Source organism: Pocillopora damicornis, chromosome 8, assembly GCF_964200805.1.
Source record: "Pocillopora damicornis chromosome 8, jaPocDami1.2, whole genome shotgun sequence".
NCBI classification, from domain to species: domain Eukaryota; kingdom Metazoa; phylum Cnidaria; class Anthozoa; order Scleractinia; family Pocilloporidae; genus Pocillopora; species Pocillopora damicornis.
Window position 1 is genome coordinate 14494854 of NC_142677.1, and position 27070 is coordinate 14521923.

Here is a 27070-nt window from a genome sequence, read left to right on the forward strand (position 1 = left end):
ATCTTTATAATTTAAAGGGGGGCGTTGATGGTGATCCACAGAATAATATACAGTGCGCCTATAAAGACTAACAACGTTGATATTAAAGGTAAGATTTAAACGAAAACATTTAGACTTGGCAGCCCTAAAGACAGTCACATAATCGATGTGGAGAAATTGTTATGGAATACAAAATACGGAAATTTGAAAAGTAAAGGAAAACAAATCAAAATTGCTAAACAAAGTATATTGATTCAATACCTTATACGCAGCATGGATTCTACTAGATTTTCAGTTGTTATTGTGAGGAACCCGAGTGTTAACGGTTGCATAACTGTAGCATTTTCGTCGGGGGAACAACAGCTCCATAGTTTTAAATGCTTTGTACCCATTAGCAACTTGGAAAGTCGTCTTCCCATTCAGTTTGAGTATTGTCACGTGATAACAAGTGAGGTAATGTCAGATTGTATAACTTTACCTGCGCATGGATTGTCATTCCTTTAATTTACTCTCGTATCTTTTTTCGCCACGATCGTTTGTCCAACTATTACAAGATTTCATTATTGACTCTACCGAAGGTCTAACGCTCGAAATGTCAGTCTTTAAAACTCTTTGCGGTGACAAATTTACATCAACTCGATTGATAGAACCAAATTGTTTGAAAAGCATTCTGCTATAACCCGATTAAGACCATTTGCAGTATCAGGAAGTGATAGAAGTAAGGCATTCGAAACATTTCTACAAGATGTCGAACCGGAAAGGATATGCAAATCCTTCCAGGTATAGATACTAAATGAATCAAAGTTGTGAGGGCAAATTTCATTCCGTAAGTAACAGTTCTAAATGTGCCGTTTGCGGCAAAGCGACTGAATGATAGCCTTACAAATTTTATTGTAGTTTACTTTTTCCATATCATCAGACGGAAAGCTCGCAGTTACTTAAAATTGGTCGTTTGATTTATTTGTTTTAGCTCAACTCTGCGATGAAGAGAATCACGCATCTGTGATAACTCTTTCTAGAAGCTTCGAAAACGCTCCCGGGTGCAAGTTCAACGGGTCGAAACCTATAGATCTTTTTCAGTGATATTTTAAGATTCAGATGATGGAATAGCGTAATTGGTGAGATGGGCAATAACTTCACTTCGGTGGGTACTTTTCTTGGAAACCATCTGACATCAGATGCTTAAGGAGGCGGGTTTCTAAATTTAGCCCAAAAATCTTATTATAAAACCAATAACCACTGAGAAAAAAACGTTCAATGACCCAACAACGTGCACATTAGTAGGGATTAGATAAACATTTTTCTTTTCATTCGTGCTGAATTGAGTCACTGAAGGAAAAAGCGCGTCGGCATTGCGTGGGATTACAGACTTCATATAAACAAGAGACTCAAATTCAAACGAAAAGCGGAGAAATGAAGGAAAAGAGGGGAAAAGTTGTGCATGAGAGGCAGAACGAATAAAAAAGGCAAATACGTATCAAAGGGTATGAGTGCTTGAAAAACCATTGATCTGTAACTTGAGTAATTTGGTGCAGACGACGTAGAGTTGCGTACAAATCTACGAAACCCACTTCTTAATGCATCATTTTCCTCCAATTGTCGTACCGACTTCCTTGACGAGCATTGATTAAAACAAGCGAATTACCGTACTGTATTATCCAGGCAACTATTCAATCCTTTTGGCACAGAGTACTTCGGATAACCGCAATTGTGGACTATCCAAATATAGCTCTGAATGGGAAGTTTATCATTTGTCTTTTTCGGTTGAACGTGGATGGAAAATTATGCCGATGTGATTGAGACAATAAAGAAAAGTGTGCGTCAAGATAATTTGTGCCCTTATTTTGCTATTAAAAATTTGATTCACACAAATATTCCCAACAAAGGCCATAAAGTAGCGAAGAGTCAAGAAAGATACAGATAAACCTAATTACTAGCAGTAGAGATTTCAGTAGCCGCACGTTTTCGCGTCTTTCTTGCCAAGCTATCTTCAAATGTCAAACCGGAAGTTGTAAAGTAAACGTTGGTCTCACAACTTTAGATCGGCAATCTAGATTAAAGATAAAAAACTAACAGCAAGAACAATGGAATAAATTTTTCGTGACTAATGGTGGGTTGTTCACGTCAAGGATCAGTCAAATTTAATAATTGCTTCCAAATGAATACAAATGTGGTGAGATGAAAGTATGGTCACTCGTTGACGTTTAATTAAAGAGTCATAGGAGAACAAAAAAATTGCTAATGCTAACTTTGACAAGGAAAAAGTATATCACAAATAGGAAGTTGCTACGATTGATTAACATCTACGATGACATTGTTGTTTGCACATAAATAACCGTGGGTTTCGGAGCTCGTTAGCAAAACCAGTTGAACTGGCGTACAGTTTTCATTCTTTTCATCTTCGATCAACAGACGTTTTTGCCCCGCAGGTAGGCATAAAGCTGAAATATTGATTTAATTGGTACAAGGTTCATAGAGAAGTCAAAATGTTTACTTAGAAAGGCGTCATCGCAGAATGCTTGGGTGTAAATCCTTCTTTTAAAAAAAGAAAGGCTGAACTGTAAAGCTTTGATTAAGATTTTACTTATTAATTTGAGAAGATTAATCCATTTTGCTGAGAGTCGCCATTCTGACTTCATCCAGTTTGGCAACATCGGACGCGCCCTAGTCTACGCGCTGTTTTCAAATGAAGCATGTTCACAAAAACATTCGCTTTTTGCTAAATGACCCGCTTGGAGAGTGTTCTTAATTCGTTAATTCTTTGCTGCCTTTATTAGAAATTCTTTTCTTCGTCTTCCTTTGTTAAAATTTGGGTTTAGTTGAAACCTTTGCTGATTAAAATTCTGACGCAAGATTTGTGTATTGTCTGCAGTGCTAAGACAGGTGGTGCGGTGAGCGATGATTCAACAAAACCCCTGCGGCAACAGTTCATGAAGATATATTAGTAGAAAACTGAGGGGGACTCGCACTCTCGGCTTGATATTTCACCCTCGCTTTAATTCTTTAACTTCTCTCTTACCCAGGGTAGATCACGATTCAGCGCGACCAAAGTGAAATTGTTGGAATCTCTACATGGCACTGAAATGGCCTCTGAGCTATTGTACAAAGCGAGTGTTTTGAAATTGGTAAGTGAACTGTAATTTGCGTACAGTTACTAGCGAACTGTTTTAAGCCGAACACGAATGAGCAGTGATTGCGCTGTTAAGAATTCACATGTTTTTTTTGTATTTTATGCCATAGGTCTTTCCGCTGCTTCTCAGTGATTTTTTTCCTCATTGTGGAGGTAAACCCTACAGTTTTCACTGATTCTTTATTACAGTTTCATCTAATATTCCTCTACTATTTATGCTCTTTGTTTACAGTTTGTACGTTGAACGTAAAATTTTTTAAATGATTTACTGAGGCTTACGCACCGGATTAATCTCTCGAAGAGGTCACATTTCGAGGAAAGTTTCAGACTTCATCTGTAGTGTAAACAGCTCTTCAAGGGCTGGGCTCTGAAATGGGCACTTTCAATAACATTTTGTTCGATCGACAAAGATATGAGGCCTTAAACAAATATTAACACGCGAGTTCAAGGATATCAGTTATTGATACGTAATTGTTCCCTTTTTCATCCAGCGCTAATGTTGCTGAAATTTTTCGAAATTAGCTAAAGCGACCGAGATATCTCTTTCAGCTTTCTCGGAAATTACGCCTGGCGGCATTCTTTGGTTCAAGGGTGTTATACCATTGAATTTTAAGTTCAGTTCGAGGTTTGCCGCTTATTATCACGAATGAAAACGTTTAATTTAGACTCAAAGAAATCCCGTCACGATTAATCTTGTATGTTTACGATTCAACCGCATAAGTTGTTGATTGGGTACCGAGAGAGGTAGCTCCGTGAGTTCCCTCAACGCAATTGTCGCAGTTTTGCGGCTTCTAAGACAATGAGACTTGTTTCATGTAAGCTATTTTTGATTCAATCATTCTCGAAAATCTTGTTTTCTTTAAAAGGCGGAGTAATTTGCACAACGCTTAAAGAACGCCCAGCTGAGAAATTCTAGTATTCGTTTGCGTTGACCAATAGGATTGCAGTTAATCTTAGTATAAAACCACACAACAAATGCATGAATGTCTATGATACATTTAAATTTTGTGTTTGTATTCCGCTTTGTTCAGCTGGGATCGATTCCAAATTAAATGCTAGGTTCTAATAAAGTACAGCTCTTTGGGTAATTTGGGGTATTAATTTCATCGACTATGGAAACTCCACAGATGTGCTCTCCGAAATATTTTCTAAACTGCTTCTTGTGAATTTAAAATTTAATTGCCATGAATTTAAAACTTTATACACAATACTAGGCTTTCTTAAAGGTAGATAAATTTAATGCGAACGAAATTTATTGAGAATGACAACTAGAATGTGGCATAACAATATTTTTAATCGAGGCAGTTACTTCTCTCTGGCATGGTAGAAAATGCTTGCTCTGGTTAGAGCATACTTGATGAATTTTTCACTGTTGGCAAATTCATTGGATCTAAAATGTTTCGAGTTTTATTTAAAAACTTTCCATAAAAGTGCTAGTATACTCACATCTCGATGAGAAGTAGTTGACATATTAATCTCGTAACATTATTTAGTAAATAACTGCGATATTTACCTCGATCTCAAGGAATATCTTTACTGAGTAATTCTTCATTTATTACGTTGCAAGTTTGGAAAAATAACATGTAATTAGATTAGTACTATTTTGTCTACTTCATTTTTACCGGGTTTTTTCGATCTGTTTTAAAATAGAGATGGATAGAGCAGCGATAGTCTTTTTTTTTTTAATCTTTTAAGGAATGGTGCAAATCAAACCAACCGCCTTCGAATAATTTCGTCAAATTGTGTAGTTTAGTGTGAAACAGAAAATATGTTCGTTAGTGTTGGCAAAAAAACACCTTTTTTTTCTTTCTGTATCCATATGAAATAGTCAGCATATGATATGAGACAACAATCATCAATGTAGAGTGTTTTTCGGAAATCAAATAAACTGAGTCCTTAAAAAGAGACACAAGATCCCGAAAATAGGTTTTATTTTCAAAGAGTAAATCATTGATTAGTACAAACGGTTCCTCTCACTGCACTGAGTATTTTGACGGAAAACAAACGTAAATATAAGGGAAGTGTCTTCCTTTAGATAATTTTTCGACAATAATAGCGTTTGATCAATATCGTCAATATACAAGCATCTTTACAATTGAGAAAAATTTCTTTTCAAGTAAGAATTATATCGACTGGTATCATGGGTTCATTTGCAAAATTAGCTTTAAGAAAAGGAAATAATTGAACCCAAAGAGATAGAAGTTAGCACCAGTTTGGTCTCCGTTTTTTAAAGATATGTTCAAAATTGAACTCCGCATTGACAATGACGAAAAACAGAAAATTTATAGCAACTAGAGGAGACCTTCATACACGAAACTTTAAAACCAAACGACAAATAAAATTAGAAATCTCGCTGAAGAGCTAAATCCTGAGGGTAGTGTTTTTGAGAACTCAGCTTCAACTGAATGAATTATTAAACTGTAAAAATACTCCACTGGAGTTTTTTCTTTCTTTTTTTTTTTCAACTTCTATCACTGCTATTTTAGTTCTCTGACACTGATCGATTATCGGGTAGTTTTATCAATTTGTAACAACTTGGCCTAACAGAACTACTGTTGATAGTGGACTTTGTATCACGTAGATTGATTGTAAGGTCTAAGAGTCAATTAACAAATATGAAGCGTCATTCTTTTTTTGTTAGCGATTGATAGGAGTACTAAGTGACAAACTTCTATTTGAGTTGGATCAACTGAACATGTACAGTTGTATCGGCAGAACGTTATATGAGGGACAAGACCCTAATAATAATGGTAAATTTCTGCCCCAAGTTCACAAACATTATTAGATTAACACTGCAATAAACGACATAATCTCCGAATTTAGTTATACCACATAAAGCAATTCACGGACAATCCAATTTGCAATAGTTTCGGCAGGTCAGAAATGCCCGTATGGTTTTCATGACTGACTCTGTCACATTTAATACATAACAATGGCCCCATTTAAGAGCCATTTCTGCAAATGAATCATTTCATTTAATTTCTTGAGAACGAGAGGGCTATCTAACTTTTTTGCTGTATTATGGTTCGATCTTTGCTATTGGAATTCAGTGTACATGACGTAAAGCAGCCCAGAAATTGAAATTCTCAAACAAATTTTTTTTTTACATGGACCGAGATTTCATGCAACCACGATGTTCAACAATTGATTTTCTTAACTTTAATTTGTTTAGAGGAGTCCTAAATTTTCTTAGCTTTTTTTATTTTTAAATCAACCTCCGATGAAAAGAAAAAAAGAATAACAATTTTGAGAGTTTTATTCTCCTTGCGATCTTTTTTGGGCTTAATTAAGAGCTTTGGAAAATAGTATTCAGTTTCATGGATCAAAAGTGGATAATAACTGTCTCCACCAGGAACTTACGACCTTGGTTATAAGCTTCTGCTCCATTTCTCAATGCTTAAGTACTTAACCAGAACTTTGCCTAATAATTCGAATTTCGTTGCATTAAGTGACTAAAAGCAAAGGCATTAAGCCACTTCAAGCAAGCTCAAATCTCTGAGACCAATCAAAGTTTGTTTTTTATTTTTCAGCGAGCCCCTTACCAGATTTTGGAGCTATAGAAAGCGAAGTAGGATGTGACGGAGAACACTTCGTGGTCCATTGCACAAACGCAAGCTTGGGGCTGAATATTTATTCTGCAAACTATGGACGAACACAGCCTGGTGACGTGCTGTGCCCCTACGACGGACACGATAATGACACGAATTACAAGTGGGGCGACACAGACTTCACAGAAAAGTTTAAAGCCCTATGTGAAAGGAGAAACAAGTGCAGGGTGAAAATTAATGCTGGACTCTTCGGAGATCGTTTCCCACAGAAGAAGCATTTGTATTTGACTTTGGTTTATACATGCGGTGAGTAATATCAATATTCGTGAATGCTGTTGAAAACTGCCGTTTTTACCCTTGTACCTCTTTAAGTAATGAGGAAAGTCTAACTTCACCCCTCCAGCTATGTATTGTCATAGCGGAAAAAGATAAACTAAGGTCTAACAACATATTTTGAATCTGAAGATTAAGAATAACAAAATTATTTGTATACATGCAGAAAACTGACACCAGCTCATTCCCTCGTTCAAAGCGTTGAGCTGCTTTTTGGAAAAAAAAAATGGAAATCTACGCTGTGTGATGCAACAAGAGTTTCAGCTCTAGAGGTTTTACCGTTGAGCATCGTCTTGTCCATAGGAAAAAAGTCGAAAGTAACTTGCGTTTTACCATTTCTGCGCAATGCCTAATTTCATAGTGTCTCAAAGCTTAAGACGTGATATGGGTAAAATCTAATCTATTCCAACGAACTGTCGCGTCCTAAGATATTCTTACGTATTATCATTATTGCGTTTTTTTAAAGAGCTACCAACAGGAACGGAAACCACAACAACAAGCATTGTATCAGTCCCTACCTCTTCATTGGTCAGTTCCTCATCGGTATTGGTAGCAATATCTCCAACAGCAACCTCTCTCTCTCCCTCCAGTTCCATTCCACTGACCCTGTTTTCAAAGACAGTTGGGAATGTCACGACAACCGTCAGCGCCAACACTAGGGAAGATACAATTGTCATCGACACTCCTTATGTGGAGCAGGCTGGCTCCTCTTCTGATTCTAACGTCAGATCACTTGGGATCGCAGGTGCACTGTTTGTGTGGCTTTTGTTCGTGCAAGGTATATGAGAACGACTAAGGTTCGGTAACAACCCTATATTGGGGTAGAGAGAAAAAGCCCATTCGTTTGTTTATCACCCTATCGTATAAACCTCCAAAACATGAAATTGCAGTCAAGACCAGGAAAGCGAGAATGAACAAAGTCAAACTAGGGTCTGCGCTGTTGCCTAAGTTTTGGGCGAATCATTCACACTACTTCACTGAGCCCAATGCAAAATGCTTGCCATTAACTTTGAATCTTCCCTATTCCGTTCTTGGAGAGGTGAATTATTTCGCTTGTATCAAAGTTTCATTTACTCAAGTTGCTTTTTAATGGAAATATCCAGAAATGATATTAGCTGGTGGTTTACATTGATCTAAATGCCTGATAATCGCAGCTAAAAAAAAAAAAACAAACACTTATAATTTGCACCCTTCTTTTCAGATCACGGTTCTGACTATATAACAGTGTTTTTCGCCAGCGCTGCTAGTGCACTTGTTCTTGCAATTATCGTTGGTATTTTCGTATACTATCGCCACAATGAAAACAAGCAACATTTACACGTCAAAGAGTTGCCAAAATTAAACGCATATGGTACGGTTGAACGGAAAACACTGCCGGAAGTTGATCCATTCATACACGGCCCCGTCAAGACCCCGCCTCCTGATTACATGATAGAAGGACACAACTACAACTGGCAGCGTGGTAGAACCTTACCGCAAAAGAAGTCTGAAAATGGTTCAGTGGTAGGGACATTCGGCACAAAAGATGTTCACACAAGAGATATGAACGGCGAGAGGTAAGCCAGGTGCACCCCTTTCAAACAAAAATTATAAGTTCTGTCCACGTTTATGAAGACTTTTTGATCTTAAATCTTACAGTAAAGAATGTGAAACATGTCCGCTATATGTAGTAGCTAAAATGATATATTTTATTGAAAAGCTGACTTGCAATATGGCCGAAAAACAAACAGACAAATGGAATCCCTCCTCAGCCCTTTCCGGAAGACCAAGAAAGGCTTCAGTTCTTTGTGATGAAAATCTTTCTTTTTAGCTGGCTCCTATATAAGACTGCATAGTCAATTGATTTTTTCTGCTCTCCAAAGCTAAGCATTTGTTTCACGAAGCAAATAATCTAAAAACCTCCTCATTCTTTATGCATCAACGTTAATGATCTCCGTCCTTAGTATTCCCTGCACTCTTTTTTTCACTTATTCCTTTGATATGTAATTTTATTTTTATTTTTTTATGGTGCTGTGTTTCATTTTTCTTTCAGCAAGCTATAAAAAGGGGAAAAAGTATTCCACGCTAACGCCGCAGCGCTCCTCTAATTGCCTTCCTATCAAGGCCTAATACCCTCCACTTGATTTTTAAAACACAACCAAGGACCAATAAGATCACATAACACTTTTATTTAGCATTAAGTAGCATTAAAAAAAATCCATGTTATTTTCATAAGTAATATTCAAATTTTATAACAGCACAACTAACTCGTTTAGAGCACTTACGAGGTCTTTGATCACATAAAAAGGCAAAGACTTTTAAGACTCTAAGAACTTTCTTTTGTTAACGCAAAGTGAACCTAAGAAATATTAAAATAATTTGCAGTTTTCGCACTAATATTATTTATGGGCGATTAACTGCAACATATGTTACTGTGGAAGTAATTCAAGTTACGCCACACAGCCTTTTTGAAAAATCGTAAAAGGGCTTCAAAAGTAAGAGGGGCGCTTGAGCGCCTCAGTTCTCTCGTTAACTAGAACCAAAGTGCCCCACTGACCACGAAAAATCATACAGCGCAAAAAAAAAGAACGTTAATGGATACAATAATAACTCGACGCCGAAATTCCTTCAAGACGTAAGGAATAAGAAAGAGAAACTTGACGCATACTTTTAAGAATAAATTCAATGCAATGTGTAATCTCTTTATTTGCTGATGTATTTTTCGAGACGGTCTCGATAAGGTTGACTCTTAGCTGTAAAACGGAAAAAAAATTAGCCGTTAGGCATAAAAATTGGCGAGTTTTAACCGTTGATCGTATAAAAGTTAACCTTACAAAGTTTTCTTTTAACAACATGGGGAAGAAATTGACCGATAGCCGTAAAATGGCCAACATTTTAATTATTAGCTGTAAAAGTCATCACCTCCATTGAGACCCTCTTTACACACCTTTGTTACTCAACATGAATTTCAGGATGGTTGCTATCATGTAACAGGTAATTATTCCTGAGTTCATTTTCAAGCACGGAAACCAAATAGAGTTCCGAGTCAACATTTCTCCTTGCCTTTACTTCAGACAGAATGAAACTCTCAGATACCAACGAAGCCCATATTCACCTGCCACACCCACGAGATACGGCAGCTCAAAAAGGTTTATGGGCCCAGAGTACCCAAGTAACAGATCACTAGGGATTGAACGGGAGAAGCCTTCAAACTTCGATGCCCGCAGATCGAGGACTGGAGACAGCAGACCTTCCTCAGAGGCTCTTTATTACTAGCCTCCCTGTATACTCTTTACTGATTATGAAAAATGATGCGTCAGGAATTCTGTTGATAACTCAAAATTAAATGATATCTGAGAAAGCTCAATCTCTTAAATTCAAAGCTAGGCTTTAGAAATTTTCCAAAAACAACAAAGAGCCAGTCAAATTCTCGATTTTTGTCTAATATAATCAATCAAAATAAACCATTTATTTTCATCGCGCTTCAAACAGGCAATTTAAAATTGTCACTGATTACTAATTTCCTCTAAACGTGATACAAGGTTGCAACGGCAAAGGATGGAAATGTTGAATGTCCATGTTTATGCCTTTCATTTCACTACACACCTGGCGGGAAGATTTATTCGTTTACAAAAAGTCGGCTTAGGGTTATGTTCTCATGCTTCCTACGGCCATATTTAAACATTAAATCAAGAGCATATGGCGTCGTGCGTGAAAGGCGGAAACAGCACAAAAGAGTTCATTTCAGTGTTCCTGATGACCAACCCAAAAAGAAACCGACGCACTTCAAAGTTTGTTGCTTAAAAAGTCAAGCCTAAAAAGCGGAAAAAAGGCATGTTTTGATCGTTCATTGTGGCCATTTTGTTCCTCCGCTTTCCGTCCGTATTTTTGCCCCGTACTATAATGTAATATCGTCGTGTATTTTGCGGGTTTGATTTCCCTAATGTGGTAAAAAGGCGTAATGGTGAAATAATAAATAAGTACATGAGAAAGTGAGACAGAATATTCATTTCCTTATTCATCAAGGTAACTAATGAAGCAAGTCATGTCTACAAAATGTATGGCTGATGATTTTATGAAAGATTGAACTAGCTGGAAATCAGTAATGCTCCTAACTCTAAAATGCAATTTTTATATGATAAAGTTGAGGTGAATAAATGTTTACTGATATATCTTTTTTCAAATTGTATTTGGGTTCTTACAGCAAACTATCAAATCACTGAAACAATGAATCTACGGATTGTGCTCAAATATAGTCGCAATAACCTCCTCAGGCGACTAACTGATATGCTGAGGCTCTTAAGTTGCTGACGAGAGCTTCCTACTCCTATTCAATTGAGATAGCTTCGTCGCAAGAGGCATGTAATAATTTGCAAATCTGATCCCCTAGAGCAAAGATCTCTTCCGACCAGAGTTACTCATGTCAGTTTTCTGTGTATGAGATGAAATAAGAAATCAATATTCAGTTTTCAGAATACCATTACCCTGTAAGAAAATGAAATTTTCCATTTGCTTGGTATTGTGCTTCTGTCCAAAGGTTTAGGATTGACAAGGATGCGCCAGATTATAAATACATTTTTACAACACCATTTTTAAAGATGGCGAAAAACTATTCGGAGGCAGGCCGGAGTGAAGCACAACTCTTATAATGCACCATTAAAACTGACAGATACGAGTGCCTCAACCTTATGAATAGATTTATGCTTGACAAAGGAAGTATTTGAAATATTATTGATGTATTATCCCGCTAAGAATGGATGTTGGCCAGCATTTATCACCGAAATAGGACTCACGTGACACATTATGGTATTTTGGTTTGAACCAGTATATTTTCTCGCAGACAAGAACCGGTAGCTCAGCTCAGCCTAGACTGGAAACGCTGATTTTATCGAGCTGAACGGAAGTTCGAAAGAGAAAAACAAACCAAAAAAAAAAACAAAAACAAAAAATGCAGGTCAGTCTCAGGAGGCTATCAGTGATTGAAGCGGCTTACCACGGCTTTCTTAAATCTGTTTATCACTATCACTGTTCATTAATTTGTTTTAGAAGACCTAGTTGTTTAATGGAGAAAGCGTGCCTTAGTTTGTTTCTGTCATCTGTTTGAGACTGAGTTATCTGGCAACACTGAATAAGGGAAAATATATACGCCAGATTATAAATTCATATAAGCTGTAATCTAACTCAGGCACTGAATTTTAACGCTAAGAATTAGCTTTATGTATATATATTTTTGGTCGGTGAACAATTTGAAATCCGTTTCTTTTTTGTAAGTATGCTTTTCAAAATTAAACTCTGCGACATGCTCAGTTGCTAGCTTCATATTCAGTTACAGACCTCCACGTCGCCACATCACTCGACCCATTCTTTTAGATTCAGCTGCATCAGCTGCCAGTGTCTGGTTTAATTAATGCCCATAACTGTTTGTTTAAGTAAATACACTTGTACGAATTGAAAGCGACGAGAAGAGCGCAATGAAGAAATGACAAATGCTTTCGAAAGAGCCACCGATACCTCTCCCCTTAGAACCACGGACGGCCAAACGCGAATCCGAAAGTTTGAACTAAGCTGAAAGAATTCGATTTCCTATATATAGCTAGTGACAGATGCGAAAACCATCGCTCGCCTACACATCATCTGCCAACACGCTGGCTAAGAAATGCCTTGGGAAACGAAGATATCTGTAGTAAGTATACAGTCGTTTTATTCCTTTCGAGCGGTAAAACATTTCTAAAACCTACTACTTAAAACATTATTGCGTGCACTGAATTTCTTGTTTCTGGTGCGTGATGCTTGTATCGAGCTTTCAGACACCAGGATCTGGTTAAAATCTTCGAGTGCTTAAAGGTCTATCTTGACATAATAATAGTGAAAAAAGGATTTTATGCGATGTACATTCTTTACTTTAGTTATCACAATGATATAAAAGAGATGGAGAGAAATGTACTTTTGCGGGGCGATCAAAATCGAGTGTATAACAGGATAAAGGAAAACGTGTGAAAAATGCATAAATATTAAGATATGCCATCGACAATAAACGCATCAAAGCAATATGGTCTTTCCCAGGCGAATTGTTTTGCTTCCTTTCTGAGCAATGTTCTTCGATTTTCATTTAAAGAAATGCTTTTTTGTGTACAAATGCGTCAACACAATCTCAGCACGTTAAAACCTTTTGCTTTGTGTTTGTATGTGTAGCCGTTTAATAGAATATCTCTGAGTTCTTTCCAATGAATAATGGCTTAAATAACCGCGCAGTGAGGAGGATCTAGCAGAGCGGAAATTAAACGGTGCCTTTGTAATGCAAACACCCACAAACATTACAGTTGTTGTGATATCTTCATAACCTCCAGACACAAAAGTCCGATCAAGAATCATTTCTAAATCCGAAAAAGTTCGTGCAGCTTTTGTGATACCAAAAGTGCTGTCCGAATGGGAATCAAGATACCTTACTTCAACGCGCTGCTAACCAAAGAAATCCACTTAGAGCGTTGAAGATAGATTTTTTGTCATTTGGATTTCCTACAATGACGGTGAAGCAGATTCACTTGAATGCTACTCTGTGTGCTGCAAAAAAGGTATTTCAAATTTTACAACACAAACTTCACAATCACTCAAAAAAAATAAGGAGTGGAACATGACAAATGCACTCTATTGTTTTACTTAATTTTTCCAGAGTAAAGATCGTTATCTTTGCCATGCGCTTATCTACCATTCTGTTTGAATGAAATTTTAGGCGAAGAAGAAATGAAGTGGTAAAGAACTGACAATAATGAATTATAGATAAAAAAAAATGGACAAAACAGTATATTGTTGAGTAATATGCTTGCATTACTTCATCAAAATAACTCTCAAACATGTTGCATAATTGTGGAAAATCACTACCTAGCAATGAGAACAGTCAAAATGAGCGGCCCGTAAGGGTCAAAATGCACTGATTGGATGTGGTGGCTGCATGCACCTATCTCTGTCAATATGTATAAGGTGAGACCGAATCGATGAACTGGATTAAGCCATTATTAATTCGAGTCGTTTGATTACTAGATTTCAATGTGAATTTGCACACACATTTAAGTCTTTTCCATCATTACCGCATTGCTCCACTTGTCAGACATGATTGTATTACTTACTGCTATCCTGTCACATGAAATTTCGACTTGTTGGTATTGTAATTCTTACTTGCAAAAAATTTAACCGTGTGATAGATATCAAGTTCTGACGCGTCGCCTCATCCATTTCCTCAATCTTCACTCGTTGTGCTTTAGCTATCACAAAACGCTAGTGAGTATCTTAACCCTTTTTTCTTTAAATTTCCTTCGTTATTAATTTTGTGGACTCCTTTTAGCTTTACTTTAATCGGTCCTAGTCCTCAATTTATTATGTTTCGCCCTGAACAACCGCTTTTTCTACTATGTTTCTGATGGCCTCTATGTTTGAATTCTCTGGATGTGTGATTTAGCTCCGGGCTACACTACCTCTTTTTGCGAGCTAGGAAGAAAGGGCTTTGTGAAGCAGCACTCGGTACAAAGCTAGGAAATTGGCTTGAATATTACCACTTCCTAATGGTTTTTCAGCGAATTAGGAACATAGCAATAAGATGCTGTTTATGAATTGGTCTGACTCGAGGAGGCTATGACGAAGAAAGTATAGCCAAATTTGAAAATTACATATTTAAGTTTGCATCGAGAAAGATTGAAAATATTTTGGAAGAGCAATTTTATTATGATGTAAATGCACTTGAGTAGTTACGTAATTGGAGTAATGCCTAACCACGGTACATTAAAGAATGTTGAAATATAACTATGTCAATAACTAAACATATAAACATCAAGTTTCGCAACTCTACATGTTAATTTAGTGCGCGAGGTAACAAGAAGAAATGACTATGGAAAACGTTGGAGGTTGAAAACAGAAGTTCTAGCGGTAAGCAGCTTTCATGTAGGATAAATGTTGTTGTCGAAGTTGGAAAAAATTATGCTTGTCTCAAGATTGCATTTCTCAAGTGCTCGCTCAAAAAGCTAAAAAGCTAAACAGAAGCAGGGAGACGGGACTCCCAAAGGCGAAGGAAGCATAACAACATGCTAAGCATTAACAAAACTGACAGACATGGCCAGCCATATCGTCTTAACTAGATTTATGCCGAAAGGAGGGAAATAATAGGCAATCTTTAAAATAAACTCTCTAAGTTATAACAAACTGAAAACGTGCCGTAACTATGACAATTTGGCTCAATGTTGGACTTTTAAAACGCACGTGCCCACTATTAAACGATGTCTCTGCTAGACGCTCACTTTATCTTGCACTTGTGAAGTCTCAGTTATCCTGCGCGACCCAAGTCTGGTCCCCGGACAAGATTGCATTAAAAACTCAAATTGAAAGGGTTCAAAGGAGGGCCACAAGGTGGATCCTCAAACAACCTGTAGGCGTGATGTCATATAGAGAAAGACTTTTAACTTTGAAACTTCTTCCTCTGACATTTGACCGCGAACTCAAAGATCTTGTTTTTTTTTTACAAATGTCGGAATGGTTTTACTGATCTTAATGTTTATGATTTTGTTTCTCCTGTTTCTCACTTTCTCATTCAGTCGCTGCATGAGTGAGTAAGTAAGTGATCGTTTTTCACCTCACACATTTGAACACCCTTTTAGTTTTCACTTACCTTGGAATAAAAAGTTATCTCAGTAGACTTTGCCTTAATCATCAAGGCAGGCTTTAGGGCGCAAAATAGTGGACAATTTGTTGACTGCCAAACGGAATGAGACTCGTTTTCTCTAAATATGTAAATAATGCCTTCAGCCATAGAGAAGGATACATTCTGTGATCGAACTCTTTTGTGTCTATCAGTCGCAAATATTTATTCCCTCGAAATGATATCAGTTATCATGAAAATCAGAAATTCTTTTCACCAAGGAAAGATAGGACAGTTATCTTTCCTCTAAACATGCTTTGCGATAAATTTCTCCAAGATTTTATTTGATCATATGCTGATTTCTCCTGAAGTAGTAACACAGTCAAAACAGGCAGGTGTCCTTTATAAACAAAGTTAACAAAACAATTGCGGGGAATTGTTTCGATATAAAACCAAATTCTCATAACTGATTCTTAGAGCAACACTTCGTGTTTCCAGCGGAGATTTTCTTCATCAAAAATATCATTGTAAAGGTTCAAACCGAGCTAAAACTTAAAGAGGGAGTATTGGATTTCCTAACGAATGTACTCGGGAACTGCTCTTTGTAAACTGAAGGACTTTACACATAAGGCTCTATTAATCCATTACACCTTAATATTGCCTCTAAGAAAGGACTATCTTACCCAACAACATAAATAAAAATTTAAAAGGCCTCTTTTCTTGCTTTATTACAACGTATGGAAGATGGGAGAGGAAATGACAGCTGTCCATTTTTACAAATTCTGGTGATTAATGATGAATCCGCGAGTAGTAATTCTAATTTGCTGATGTACAGAAAGGCGAATTCAACATCACAGTGATAATATATATTGTGCGTGAAAATATGGAAAGCGAATAATATTATTGTTTATTTTGGTTATTAAATGTCCAGCCAAACCTTTGATTAGCGATGTAATATTAGTGAGGCAAACTAAGTAACAATTTTACCGGTTGGAACAAAAAAGAAAAAAAATCGCTTATTAATTTTCTCTCTAAACTCTTTTGGCGATGATGGGTCCTGTGTTGGAAAATTTGTTGCTTAAGAAAGACATTCGCTTAACATATCGAATATAGATCTTCAGCGATTTTTAGTTTTGCTGAGGACTAAAATCTCAAAATAAACTGAAGCAGCTCACATTCAATTTCATTCACTTAGAATTAAGAGCGAAATTCATAACATAAGATGTTTTGCATAATGTTTGTACTTCTGTTATTTACCGGTTACATGGTTATTGAGATCGAGCGCTTTTCGTGTCATCGAAAATTCAAATACTGAAATATTTTAGATGGCGCCTCCCTTTGAAAACTACTTATTGGGGGCTTTTGAGGAGTTCCGCAATGATATTAGCAATTTGAGAGTAAGTGTGATCCGCTTCGGGCTAAATTCGAGTGCGGCCCGCAATGTCTCACTGGATGTAAAGATGCCCGGTGTCTCTAATAATTTGATTTTGTTTGCCTTTTGTGTTGCTATAATAGGCTTTGCCCAGTGTTTCTTGGTGTCGACTCAATGCTGCAATTATGTCTTAGCGTATTTGACAACTCATTGGCTATATCATTGGCTATATTAGGGGAACAGGTGATATTTGAAAGCAGGTGGTAAAACGATTCAATAAAATGTGGATAGAAAACCAGAAATATCTAAAAAGTTTACTCTAGAATTAATCGATTCTTACCACTTCAACACCTCGCAACCGAGATCATATGGATCAAGGCTCGTCGAGGAGACTTAGAAACCTTTCATCGAGATCTCGCCGAAAAAAATAGAGTTTTTTATCGTAAATTCGGACGAAATTTGATTCGATGGAGTGAAGGCCTTTGAAATCGCGTTTGTGACAGTTCTGCCTACTAAAAGCGCATTAAAATTAATGAAAATCACCATAAATTTCGCTTACCCGGACAGGCGAGTCAATTTAGAAGACGACACTATAACAAATTCAGATTCGGCCATGTAGGTGTAATTGTTGTCAGAGAGGAATCACCACTCAAAGAAGGACAAGGAAACGGGAAATAGGGCAGAGAGGTTCAATGATCAGAATTCACGATGATAATTTTAGATTCCTCTGGATTGTTTGCAAAGGTAAGCTTAAATCATTTTCCCATATTGAAAGCTGACCTCATATGCGTCAGAAATTCTTTTCCTACTGTTTCTTAATCTGAGTGTTTTTCTCTTACCAGATTAGCCTTGTGATCCTCATGCTGAAGCTAACCATGTCGGTTAACAATAGCGGTAAGTTCAAGTGTGTTTGCCAAGTTACATCCTATCGAACTAAGCTTGTCTCCGATTAAGGAGGCTACAAATAACATGTCTAGTAAGAACTAAGCTTGTCTCCGATTAAGGAGGCTACAAATAACATGTCTAGTAAGAACTAAGCTTGTCTCCGATTAAGGAGGCTACAAATAACATGTCTAGTAAAAGTGATACATAAGTCCTACTGGGGCACGCAATGTGTAAACAAAACAAGCGAAATTTTTCACCTGTTTCGAAGTAACTCAGAGAAAAAGAAGCAAGCATACTGATTTTTATTTCCTACTTAAATAACTTCGAATTTTGAAAACAATCGGGAAGCCAGCGCCTTTGTCATCTAATTTTAATAGCTCTGTGTCTAAACGCGATAGGAATTCTGTCAGCGAAATAATTGTGCGTGGTAACAAAAAAGGGAAAATACGAGAAGCATTGTGATAAAGCTTTCGTGGTAAAATTTGCCATCATTGAGTATGCCTTTTCTTGACCGCATGCGTATATGTAAAAGATTAAAAATTACAACATTTCTTGACTGCGGAAAGGGAGGCAATTTGTTTGTTATATAAGGCAGACAAATTTTGTTTGAAACGATCACAAGGCAAATACGAATGATTGTTTTCAAAATCCCATTTAAGAAATATAGGATGCGCTACAGCGATGCGAAGTTAAGAAGCTGTAGGTGTCCATTAAGAAAACAAAAGTGGTTAGCCAAAAAATCTATTACAAAAACAATCGCTTGTTTTACATACCCAAATATGTCATGCAGATATTACCGATGTCTGAACGCATTATGCGAAAAGAAAATTATTGAAACCCCTTGGTGCGACTTTACCTCAAGCTGAGAGGAAAGGGAAGAATTCAAGAAACCGTCTCTATTTTCGTTTGCGTTATTATTATTAATTAGCTCCCTTTGTGCTATTTTTGTTAACACTTCCCGCGTAATGTTCACAAAGGAAGCTATTTTTTGAACGAACTCCAGTAATTAGTCAACATTTGTAAACACGATTCAACTTCGTCTCGGAACTGACACATCTGTGCGTGTTATAGTAAGTTCATTTATTAGAGGTAATGGCAAAACCTCCGTTTTTTCATCAGTTTTTCCTTTCGTTGTAAACCAATGCCAAAAATATTGAGTTCTTTTTTTAAACGAGCTTTCTGCGATAAAAACTTTTCAATTTCGCGACTGACTATATTTTTGTTACACAAAAATACAACACTCTTTTACCTCCTTTCTAAGAATTTGAGATTTCACAAATTTTACACGTGCCTTCAACTCGAAAAAACCATACTTTACATCTACTCTTTTTAATATTTGAAAGCTCTCATGGTCCGACACATTTGGACATCTAATTAAACGTAGGCTTATAGAAGTTTCATGGCGTTTTCCCACAAACCTATTGAGTCAGATCGAAAGCATAAACAGCACTTCTCATCATATATTTTTCATGGGCACACGTTCTAAACCTTCTAAGTACGAGATAATTTAAGAATGAGGGCGCCAAAGAGTCGATACCTTTTTGCAATTAATTATAGATCATGCCAGTTCCCTCAAGAGAATGTTTGAGAATTCTCCTTGGAGTAAAGATCACGAGTAAAGACTATCAAGTTATTCTTCAAATGAGACAAGACGGCGTGTAATTGGTTATGCAAAATTTGGTTCGTGTTGTATCTTTAACATCAGGTGTAAACATTTCTTGTGGCAATTTCGGCAAAGACTTGATCATCAAAGATAGATCACAAAATTTAAGTGTAAAAGAGATACAAAGATTTTCTTAACAAATTCGTCAAAGTTAAAGTCTTTTCTTTCCAGCTGTATGAACTATAGCCCGTACGTCTTAGATAACCTGGGAGGAAAATATCTTTGAGGGAGCATATTTCTTCAATCAGAATGAAAATCTGTCAATTCTCATGAGTGGTAGAGTTCCTCTTCATAATTGGATGCCAGTGTGGAATGAAAACACTGAGGTTTATTAGGATGGTAATTTGCAACCGCGTTAAAAGTGTATCAAAACAAACGCGGGTAAGTTCCAGAAAGAGAAACAAAAATAAACAAAAAACAAAAGAAGCATATTCACAAATGCATATTCACTTAAGGTGCAACAAGATAAAGAATGAGGGGAAAATGATAATGATAAAAAGAAACAAAAAATCAACTTCTAAGCAAAAAGATGAATGGCCATTTTTATTGTTCTAGCTATTTGGTGGTTTTTCCCTTGTTTTGCAAGAAATGCTTCGTAAACTCTCGCTTCTTACAGTTCAACAAAGTTCACTTTCGTTGTTTAGCTTCAAGTTACAATTGTATCATTTTCGGCCCTTCCAAAGAAACGCCAGAGCTAATCATAGCCTTGAAAAGAAAATTTGAGTCTCGATTAATAAGAAAGAAAATTTTAAAGACATTTTTTTTTTGCGACGAACTTGCAATACTGACTGCGCATTGTAAGGAAATAGCTTTATCAATGTTTTACCCTCCAGAGGTTCGTGTCGTACAAGTAGGACGAGTAGCTTCCCAGGTGGTTTGCCAAGGAACCACATTAAAGTTCAAATGCCAAAACACTTCTCTTGCAATGGTCATCTATTCCGCGGTCTACGGACGAGAATCCAAAGGAGCCGTTTGTCCATTTGCAGAGGCCTATGTGGATGATTCAGTAATAAGGGCCAATGAAACAGACGACCAGACACTGTGCAAGGTAGTGGATGTTACTCGGCTGATAAGAGAGCTGTGCGACAAGAAAAGGCGATGTAATTTTAGCGTAAATGAAACCTACTTTGGAAATCCTTGTAAAAAGATTTACAAATATGTCAACATCATTTACGGTTGTGGTAAGTTTTTGTTGAGATAATTTTCAGTTTTTGTTTGTTTGTTTTTTTTTTTTACATAATGCCACAGACATACATGTTGTCTACAAAACTAAAGTCAAAGGAGGATTTAGTAATATATAGAATGTTCTAAGTTATTTCAAAGTTTGAAAAGATGTTGACGACCGACCAATTTACCCTCTTTCGCTCTGTAAGGAATTCTTGCGCACGCATTGTTTGAAAATTAATTTAAGGCAAAGCTTTGTAAGTCTCTAACTTAATGGAATTGCACGAATTTTAAAGCTTTTTTTCCTACCAGCTTTAAGAGCCAGTGTAACTGGTGAACGTTTCTTCACTCTCTGTCTTCACAACTATCCCCCTCTTTTCTTCTTATCTTGTTCTTTCTTCAGAGGAGAAATGGAAAATCAGGACTTTCCCTCCGTACACCACTTCTGCTGGTTACGGCACAGATCCCACGACAGTAACAGTCACGAATAATAAATCAAAAACGCCTAAGGTAACACCCACACGTAAAAGAGTGACAACTTTGACCACTCGAAGGAAAAAACTCACAAACACCACCACGAGAAAGAGTCGTGCACGCACGCCTAAACCACCGCATTCAACAAAGCGCACCACTGCACCAAAAACTACTTTTAAACCTACTTCTAAACTCTCTACTCGTTCCTCAACTGAAATGCCCGCGAAAAGGCCAATAACGTCTGCCAAAATGACAAAAAAAGTGACACCTACTAAGAAACCCGTCCATGATACTACCACTGAACCCCTAATAGTAAGTAAAGGTGTTGAGACTGTAACACCGAGCATCACGGTTCCGAAATCTGATGTTAGTGTAATAGTAACTAATCCTATAGCCTCGACAGATCCAATCAATGAACAAGACAAACATTCTCCAACCACATCCACAGGTATACTTATCACAATACCAGTCAACGGTACCGATTACACATTAGCAAACAAGACACTGAATACCTTACCAAACAGCGCACTATCAAGCATATTGACCATAACGCCCACGGTACGTATACCCGATGGCAAAACTCGACAAAACCCCTCACCCGAAACTGCTTCCACTTCTGCACCAGTGGTCATGGGACAGGCAAGCCCAGAAGTCGTCATGGGTGTGGCGGGATCACTTTACCTTTGGTTTCTCCACATGAAAGGTCAGCCTCACGTGGTCACTTTTGATTCACACAAAATTGCAAAAGATGTACTCATTAGGCACTTTTGTGTTTTTTAAACCAGTACTGAGCTGACGAAGACGCAAGAATGTGTTGTTAAAGTTGATACACTAGTAGCATTGGGCCTTAGAGATCTCGATTGATGGCATATGTCTCACTGTATAACAAACACGCCAATGCTGATGCTGTATGTTTCACGACAATAGGCCTCTCTCTCTCTTCAGTCAAAATGCACTCGAGCAAGAGTATAACTTAAAAATTGTTATAATCTGGAACTAGTCATAAGCCTTGAAAGCATGAAAGACTAATGTTGTGGGTTGAGAAAAATCCTCCCTTGATGCCATGTTAATCATCATTTAACGAGGAGTAACGTACTCTTACTATATTCTACGTTTTCTTTAGGAACTATGGGAGGGCTTGATATTATAGTCTAAATATATTCATTAACCAAGTACATCAAAATAATGACGACACTTTTTCATCACTTGTAGAAAACCAAGCAACCTATACTACAGTCTTCATTCTGAGTGCTTTGGGTGCAGCCATAATTATGGTAGCGGTAGTAGCTTGCTTTTTAACCCTCCAGAAAAAGAAGGAATTTATCAAACTTGACGTTATGCATAAACCAAAGAGATTTATTGAGCTTCCCAAGGAATCAGGGACGAGGAATCAGAACGGACATGTTCCTGAAAAAGTTGATAAGCCAACGGATGCAGAGGTAGCACCCGATGGGATGATGGTTCAAAAGGGGCCGGAAGTGGTCTTCACCGCACACGATGTCGATAATCACGTTCCTAAAGAGTTTAACATTGATAGGTGAGGGTAAATTGGGAATCAGTGAATAACGAGTAATTGCTATTGGCTATTATGCTCAATTACATGTATTAAAAGAATTTCAACTGGAAAAATATGTTTCGGTGATTCAAATGCATGGAAGCTATGTTTTCGTCCTTACCAGAGAATCATTATGGCGTTAGCATTAGTCTTAAAACATTTGATGAAAGTTGAAATCCAGAGTTAATGTCCCAATATATAATGAATGCAAACTTTAACAAAATTTAGAGACCCAACCGTTCTCGACATTCCAAAGAATCTTTTTGAGAGGAGGACTGGGCTTTAAGAATATATACACTTTCATGTCAAATAAAGTTACCAGCTCCACGAAATTTATATAATTGCCGACTTAAAGCTTCTAAGAAAATTTTCGAACATTTCCGAGCAACCCCCCTGAACAAACTTAATTTGTTGAGGAATCAAACTTCTACAAAAATTGGTCTGTACCTTAATCTTAGTTGAAACTCAAACTTAAACATTTTTTTTTCTTGTTAATAATGTGACCATACTGAGGTCGCTTTGGTCTCTTTTTACAACAGGTATCCTGGAACAGAAAATGGATCAATGAAGAAAGAAAATGAGCCAGGTATTCACGTCAACCCAATGTTTAATAATAACAACAAACTTTTCAACCTTGTAAATGATACACACCAAACAAATCCACCTGCCAAAGATACAGCCAACAGTCTACCGTCAACCCCATCCAGAAGTCGGATCCTAAGTGAACCCAGAACAGGACCAGCACGGCACGGTAGAGCAAATAGCACTGGTAACGTATCCAAGAGTCACGAAAGGCAACACAGCCAAGGCATATCTGATTATCAAGACGAGAGGACGCGAATACCTCGCCACCTCAGTGCCGGAAATGTATCACATCAGCATCGTCACATGGTCTCTGAACATGCTTCGCATCCTCAATCTCCTGCTAAGACGCTACCCCGTCAAAGAACTCCCACCGGTAACCACTGGCATCAAGCTGCACAACCAACACATACAAGTGGAACTTCTACCCCGGGGATGATAAACAGCACATCGCAGCAACATTTACCAGCCATATCAGTTTCAGGGGGAACTCTATTGAGTCAGAGCTCCACCTTGAACAGCAGACAGCAAAGTACGGGTATTGGGCAACTGTCACCCTCAAGAAACCCACAGCATAATCCTCCTGATCATTCGCTGAGGGATGTCGGACTAGTAACGCTTGGCAGGGATCGAGAGCCGAACAACCAAGGAAAATCACTTTCAATGGCTCCTGGAGAGCAACAATTTGCTGCACACAATTCAACACGATATCAAAGAGCCAAAGTTGGTCCAAATTCTCCAATGAAAGTTTCCAGCTCTTCAAATGCGACTTTGGGGCTCAGTAGCAGCAGTGGATCGAACAGTCCCTACACAGCTCAACGAAACACTCCCATACTAAACAGGAAATGGAGTGAGGTAAAATCAGAAAGTGATGTTGTTCCAAATATAACAACCAACCCAAATTACATCAACAGGCCGGGCGAAATATGGTTAGATGACAGCGATCCCAACACGGGACACAAGGATGCAACAGGCAGAAGCTTAAGCACTGACCAAGGCAATAAGCAAGGTGGTATCCTTCAGCACAGGAGAGAGTCTGCTGAAAAAAGCTCCTCGCAAGAGCAGTTTTCTCCTAAAGGTACGATGCGTGCTCCTAGCATGGGAGAGCTTCTTTCTCCTTTAGATGCCTTGCCAGATGCATACGCAAATAGTACAAGTTTGCGTTTATCTGACCGGCATTCTTATAGAAATACTCAAGGAACTTCATCTTTTCACCCTTCTTCTCCTCAACCCCCGGAGCCACCAGACAGTTCTGATGATGATCTTTATAGTATCGTAGCTAAGGGCACCTATACATCAGCAGTACCTGACCCTAACTTAAGACACACCACTAGGGCTACATCTGTTGGAAGAGAAGGTAAAACCAGAAATAAGCACGTATATGTAGTTGTACCCTCAGGGGACGGTTCGACTGCGGTGTAACTTCACCTTCAACCAATGGATGAGAAGAGGAGATACTACGCAGCTGACGCAGCCAAAGTCCTTTGAAGAGGACGAGGACGTTGATCATCGTATCAAGCTAGTTTATATAACTTATGCTAGTATAAAAATTTAGTGTGCCGCCCTGGCTCAAGAAATTCCCTGTATGTGTGCTGGAGGACTCAGTCTGATGTAGGTCGTGGATTGCTACTGGAAAGGACAACTTAATTAGACTATATTAATGCACTTTTGTTTGGTTATCTTCATTTCTTAATATCTCAAAACGCCTTTTCCTCTTGCACTATCATTTCTAAGTTCTCTGGGGGTCGAGGTATTTTCTCTGACTTTGACTTACACTTTCCTTTGCACTTCTATTCCCGTTTCTCTCGATATCGAGCTACTCACTTACAGTGATCAACATGACAATGTCTTTTTGCTTTACTTCAGTGATAGAAAGCGCCAACGATAGAAATGTTGACGATCTCCAACCAAAAAATACCGAAATTTCTGTCCTCGATAAGATTTTGGGACTGCCTCGATTCTTCTTCGGAAAAAGAGAAGGAAAACTGCCAACAGAACAAACCTGATCATGAAATCAAAGTGTGAAAGACATTGTAGACAGGCGAAGGTACATGTTTAACAAAAGACATGTACCACTCTGCTTAAAAATAACTAATCCTTCATGACAAGTATACAAGGCAACCATACAACACACCAGACAACAGTTATCAGGAACCGATTGACAATATTCACCAATGACATTAACGTAAAGTTGACAGGTCTACGGAAAAGAAGGCAAAAGGGTGAGTCGTTCAACTTGAAGGTGAAACTAAAAATATATTAACTCTCTTCAACATTCAAAACAAACTTACAGTAGACATCACTCATCGCATTGGACTGAGTCTTCCAAGACACAGGACGATTAAATTTATGCGTCAGAATCAAAAGATCAAGAGGCGAGTTTTCGCCAGTTACGAAACGCCCATGGCTGTTGTAAAGATAACTTTGTGCTGCAAGAGAGATTTTTTGTCTGTAGGTGGTGGGATTTTTACCAGCTTCGTAGACTTGGTTGACTTCTTCGAAATGAATTCGGATGGAAGTGACAACGCTGTTGAATGGAATTAGGATTTTATTTTACACATTGTGGTACTTAGGATTTTTAGCTTTGTTGCGAACAATTTGCAAATTAAGAGCGTTGCAGACTGATACTACTTTTTTTGCAGCAGCTTCATCTTTTTTGATATCGCGAAGGGCAAATTGGGACTGAAATTTTATTTATTTCATTCGGCATAGCAGTTGAACAGCATTCGCTTTGTTAGGGGGTTTTTATTCTCGAAGGGAACGAGAGCTGGCTTTTGTATGTTAATAAGGGAAATCATCGGGTGTTACCTCTCTCTCTCTCTTTATTCATTCGAATCGTTTGCAGAACAAACCCGGGTCTCACCGACACAAATGGCCTGAGTTTAGTTTCGTTATGGGAATAAGAGGAATTAGGGTGATAATAGCTTTTTCTTTGTTCATATCCCATAATAAAATGATTGTGTCTGTTACCTGCTCAAGGCTGGCCCTTGCAATATATGTGTTTCAGTAGAATTGAGCTTATATTAAGTAACGAACATTGCCATCAGATTAATAGTCAAGATTTTTAAATTGTTAGACTTATAATTACCAGTGTGCTCTCCTCGTAGAGACATCTTACCAAAACGTTAGCAAAGAGTACGAAAAAGAATCAGCATGCAACAAAAGAGCACCTGTGTTCTTGGAAACTGGTGTATTTAAAGAGACAACCGTCAAAGACAGGGCAGCATGTTTTTCGTGACAAAAGCATCTTTTTGTAATGCTTTAATAGGTCTGCAATGTGTTTGTGTGCACCACACTGTGTGCCAAATTTCATAAAATTTTTCAGCTGATAAGTGTTTTATCTAAGGTGCTACTTCAACTTGCAAGAAACCAGACTCGTCTAAGAAAAGCTAGAATGCTTCCAAGCGTTTGATACAAAATCCTGATCCTGTAAACATTGCAGGCCTGTTTCTGAGGCAGCAGTTTCATCCCCGGGTTCCTTTGTTGTGGACCATACCATCACAGGAGCGAAAACCTGGAATAAAACTCTAGGCTGGGAATATATTCAGCAGTAAATTAAGAAAAGGTCAAGTAATGAAACCCTATTTCTTATTCACAGAGATCAAACCTGTTTGACAAGTTTGGTGTTTAGTCTTGCATGTATGGCGCATTTATAGTGACAGAAGGAAAATAAAATCATGTTTAAACGTATGTCTTATTGACGATACAATTTCATATTGTCTAAGTGGCCTAGGGTAGCAACCTTGTAAATGCGGGCGCAACTCGATTATTCGGACACGGGAT

The 27070-nt window shown here is 37.8% G+C and overlaps 2 protein-coding genes across 12 annotated transcripts; both read left to right on the plus strand.

Annotated features, from left to right (window-relative positions):
• The first annotated feature begins 4 nt into the window (after positions 1–4).
• LOC113679551 (uncharacterized) lies at positions 5–11146 on the plus strand. 6 transcript variants are annotated; one of them, XM_089180266.1, is made up of 7 exons: positions 5–88; positions 3003–3104; positions 3220–3262; positions 6640–6963; positions 7457–7768; positions 8192–8546; positions 10044–11146. In XM_089180266.1, exons 2-7 carry the CDS (start codon positions 3063–3065, stop codon positions 10243–10245), a joined length of 1278 nt encoding a protein of 425 aa, XP_089036392.1. In that variant the 5' UTR covers positions 5–88; positions 3003–3062; the 3' UTR covers positions 10246–11146. The 6 variants fall into 6 exon arrangements, with proteins under 6 accessions (XP_089036392.1, XP_089036395.1, XP_089036391.1 ...); XM_089180269.1 differs by lacking the exon at positions 5–88 and adding an exon at positions 189–432; XM_089180265.1 differs by lacking the exon at positions 5–88 and adding an exon at positions 195–432 and having other exon boundaries at positions 9023–10330.
• Positions 11147–12485: 1339 nt separating this feature from the next.
• Positions 12486–26977, plus strand: LOC113679562 (uncharacterized). Of its 6 annotated transcripts, XM_089180262.1 has the most exons (7): positions 13379–13541; positions 17807–17858; positions 20346–20693; positions 21080–21853; positions 22363–22687; positions 23245–24365; positions 25154–26977. In XM_089180262.1, the coding sequence occupies exons 1-7, from the start codon at positions 13491–13493 to the stop codon at positions 25291–25293; spliced, it is 2811 nt and encodes a 936-aa protein (XP_089036388.1). In that variant the 5' UTR covers positions 13379–13490; the 3' UTR covers positions 25294–26977. The 6 variants fall into 6 exon arrangements, with proteins under 6 accessions (XP_089036387.1, XP_089036386.1, XP_089036388.1 ...); XM_089180261.1 differs by lacking the exons at positions 13379–13541; positions 25154–26977 and adding an exon at positions 12486–12652 and having other exon boundaries at positions 23245–24952; XM_089180260.1 differs by lacking the exon at positions 25154–26977 and having other exon boundaries at positions 13378–13541; positions 23245–24952.
• Positions 26978–27070: the final 93 nt, after the last annotated feature.

Coding starts and splice junctions, on each gene's coding strand:
- LOC113679551 (XM_089180269.1), top strand. CDS start 253: ATGGATTCTACTAGATTTTCAGTTGTTATTGTGAGGAACCCGAGTGTT. Junction 3,105..3,219: donor AAGCGAGTGTTTTGAAATTG/GTAAGTGAACTG, acceptor TTTATGCCATAG/GTCTTTCCGCTGCTTCTCAG. Junction 7,769..8,191: donor GTGGCTTTTGTTCGTGCAAG/GTATATGAGAAC, acceptor CCTTCTTTTCAG/ATCACGGTTCTGACTATATA.
- LOC113679562 (XM_089180260.1), top strand. CDS start 13,491: ATGACGGTGAAGCAGATTCACTTGAATGCTACTCTGTGTGCTGCAAAA. Junction 13,542..17,806: donor CTCTGTGTGCTGCAAAAAAG/GTATTTCAAATT, acceptor TTCTCTTACCAG/ATTAGCCTTGTGATCCTCAT. Junction 20,694..21,079: donor CAACATCATTTACGGTTGTG/GTAAGTTTTTGT, acceptor TTCTTTCTTCAG/AGGAGAAATGGAAAATCAGG.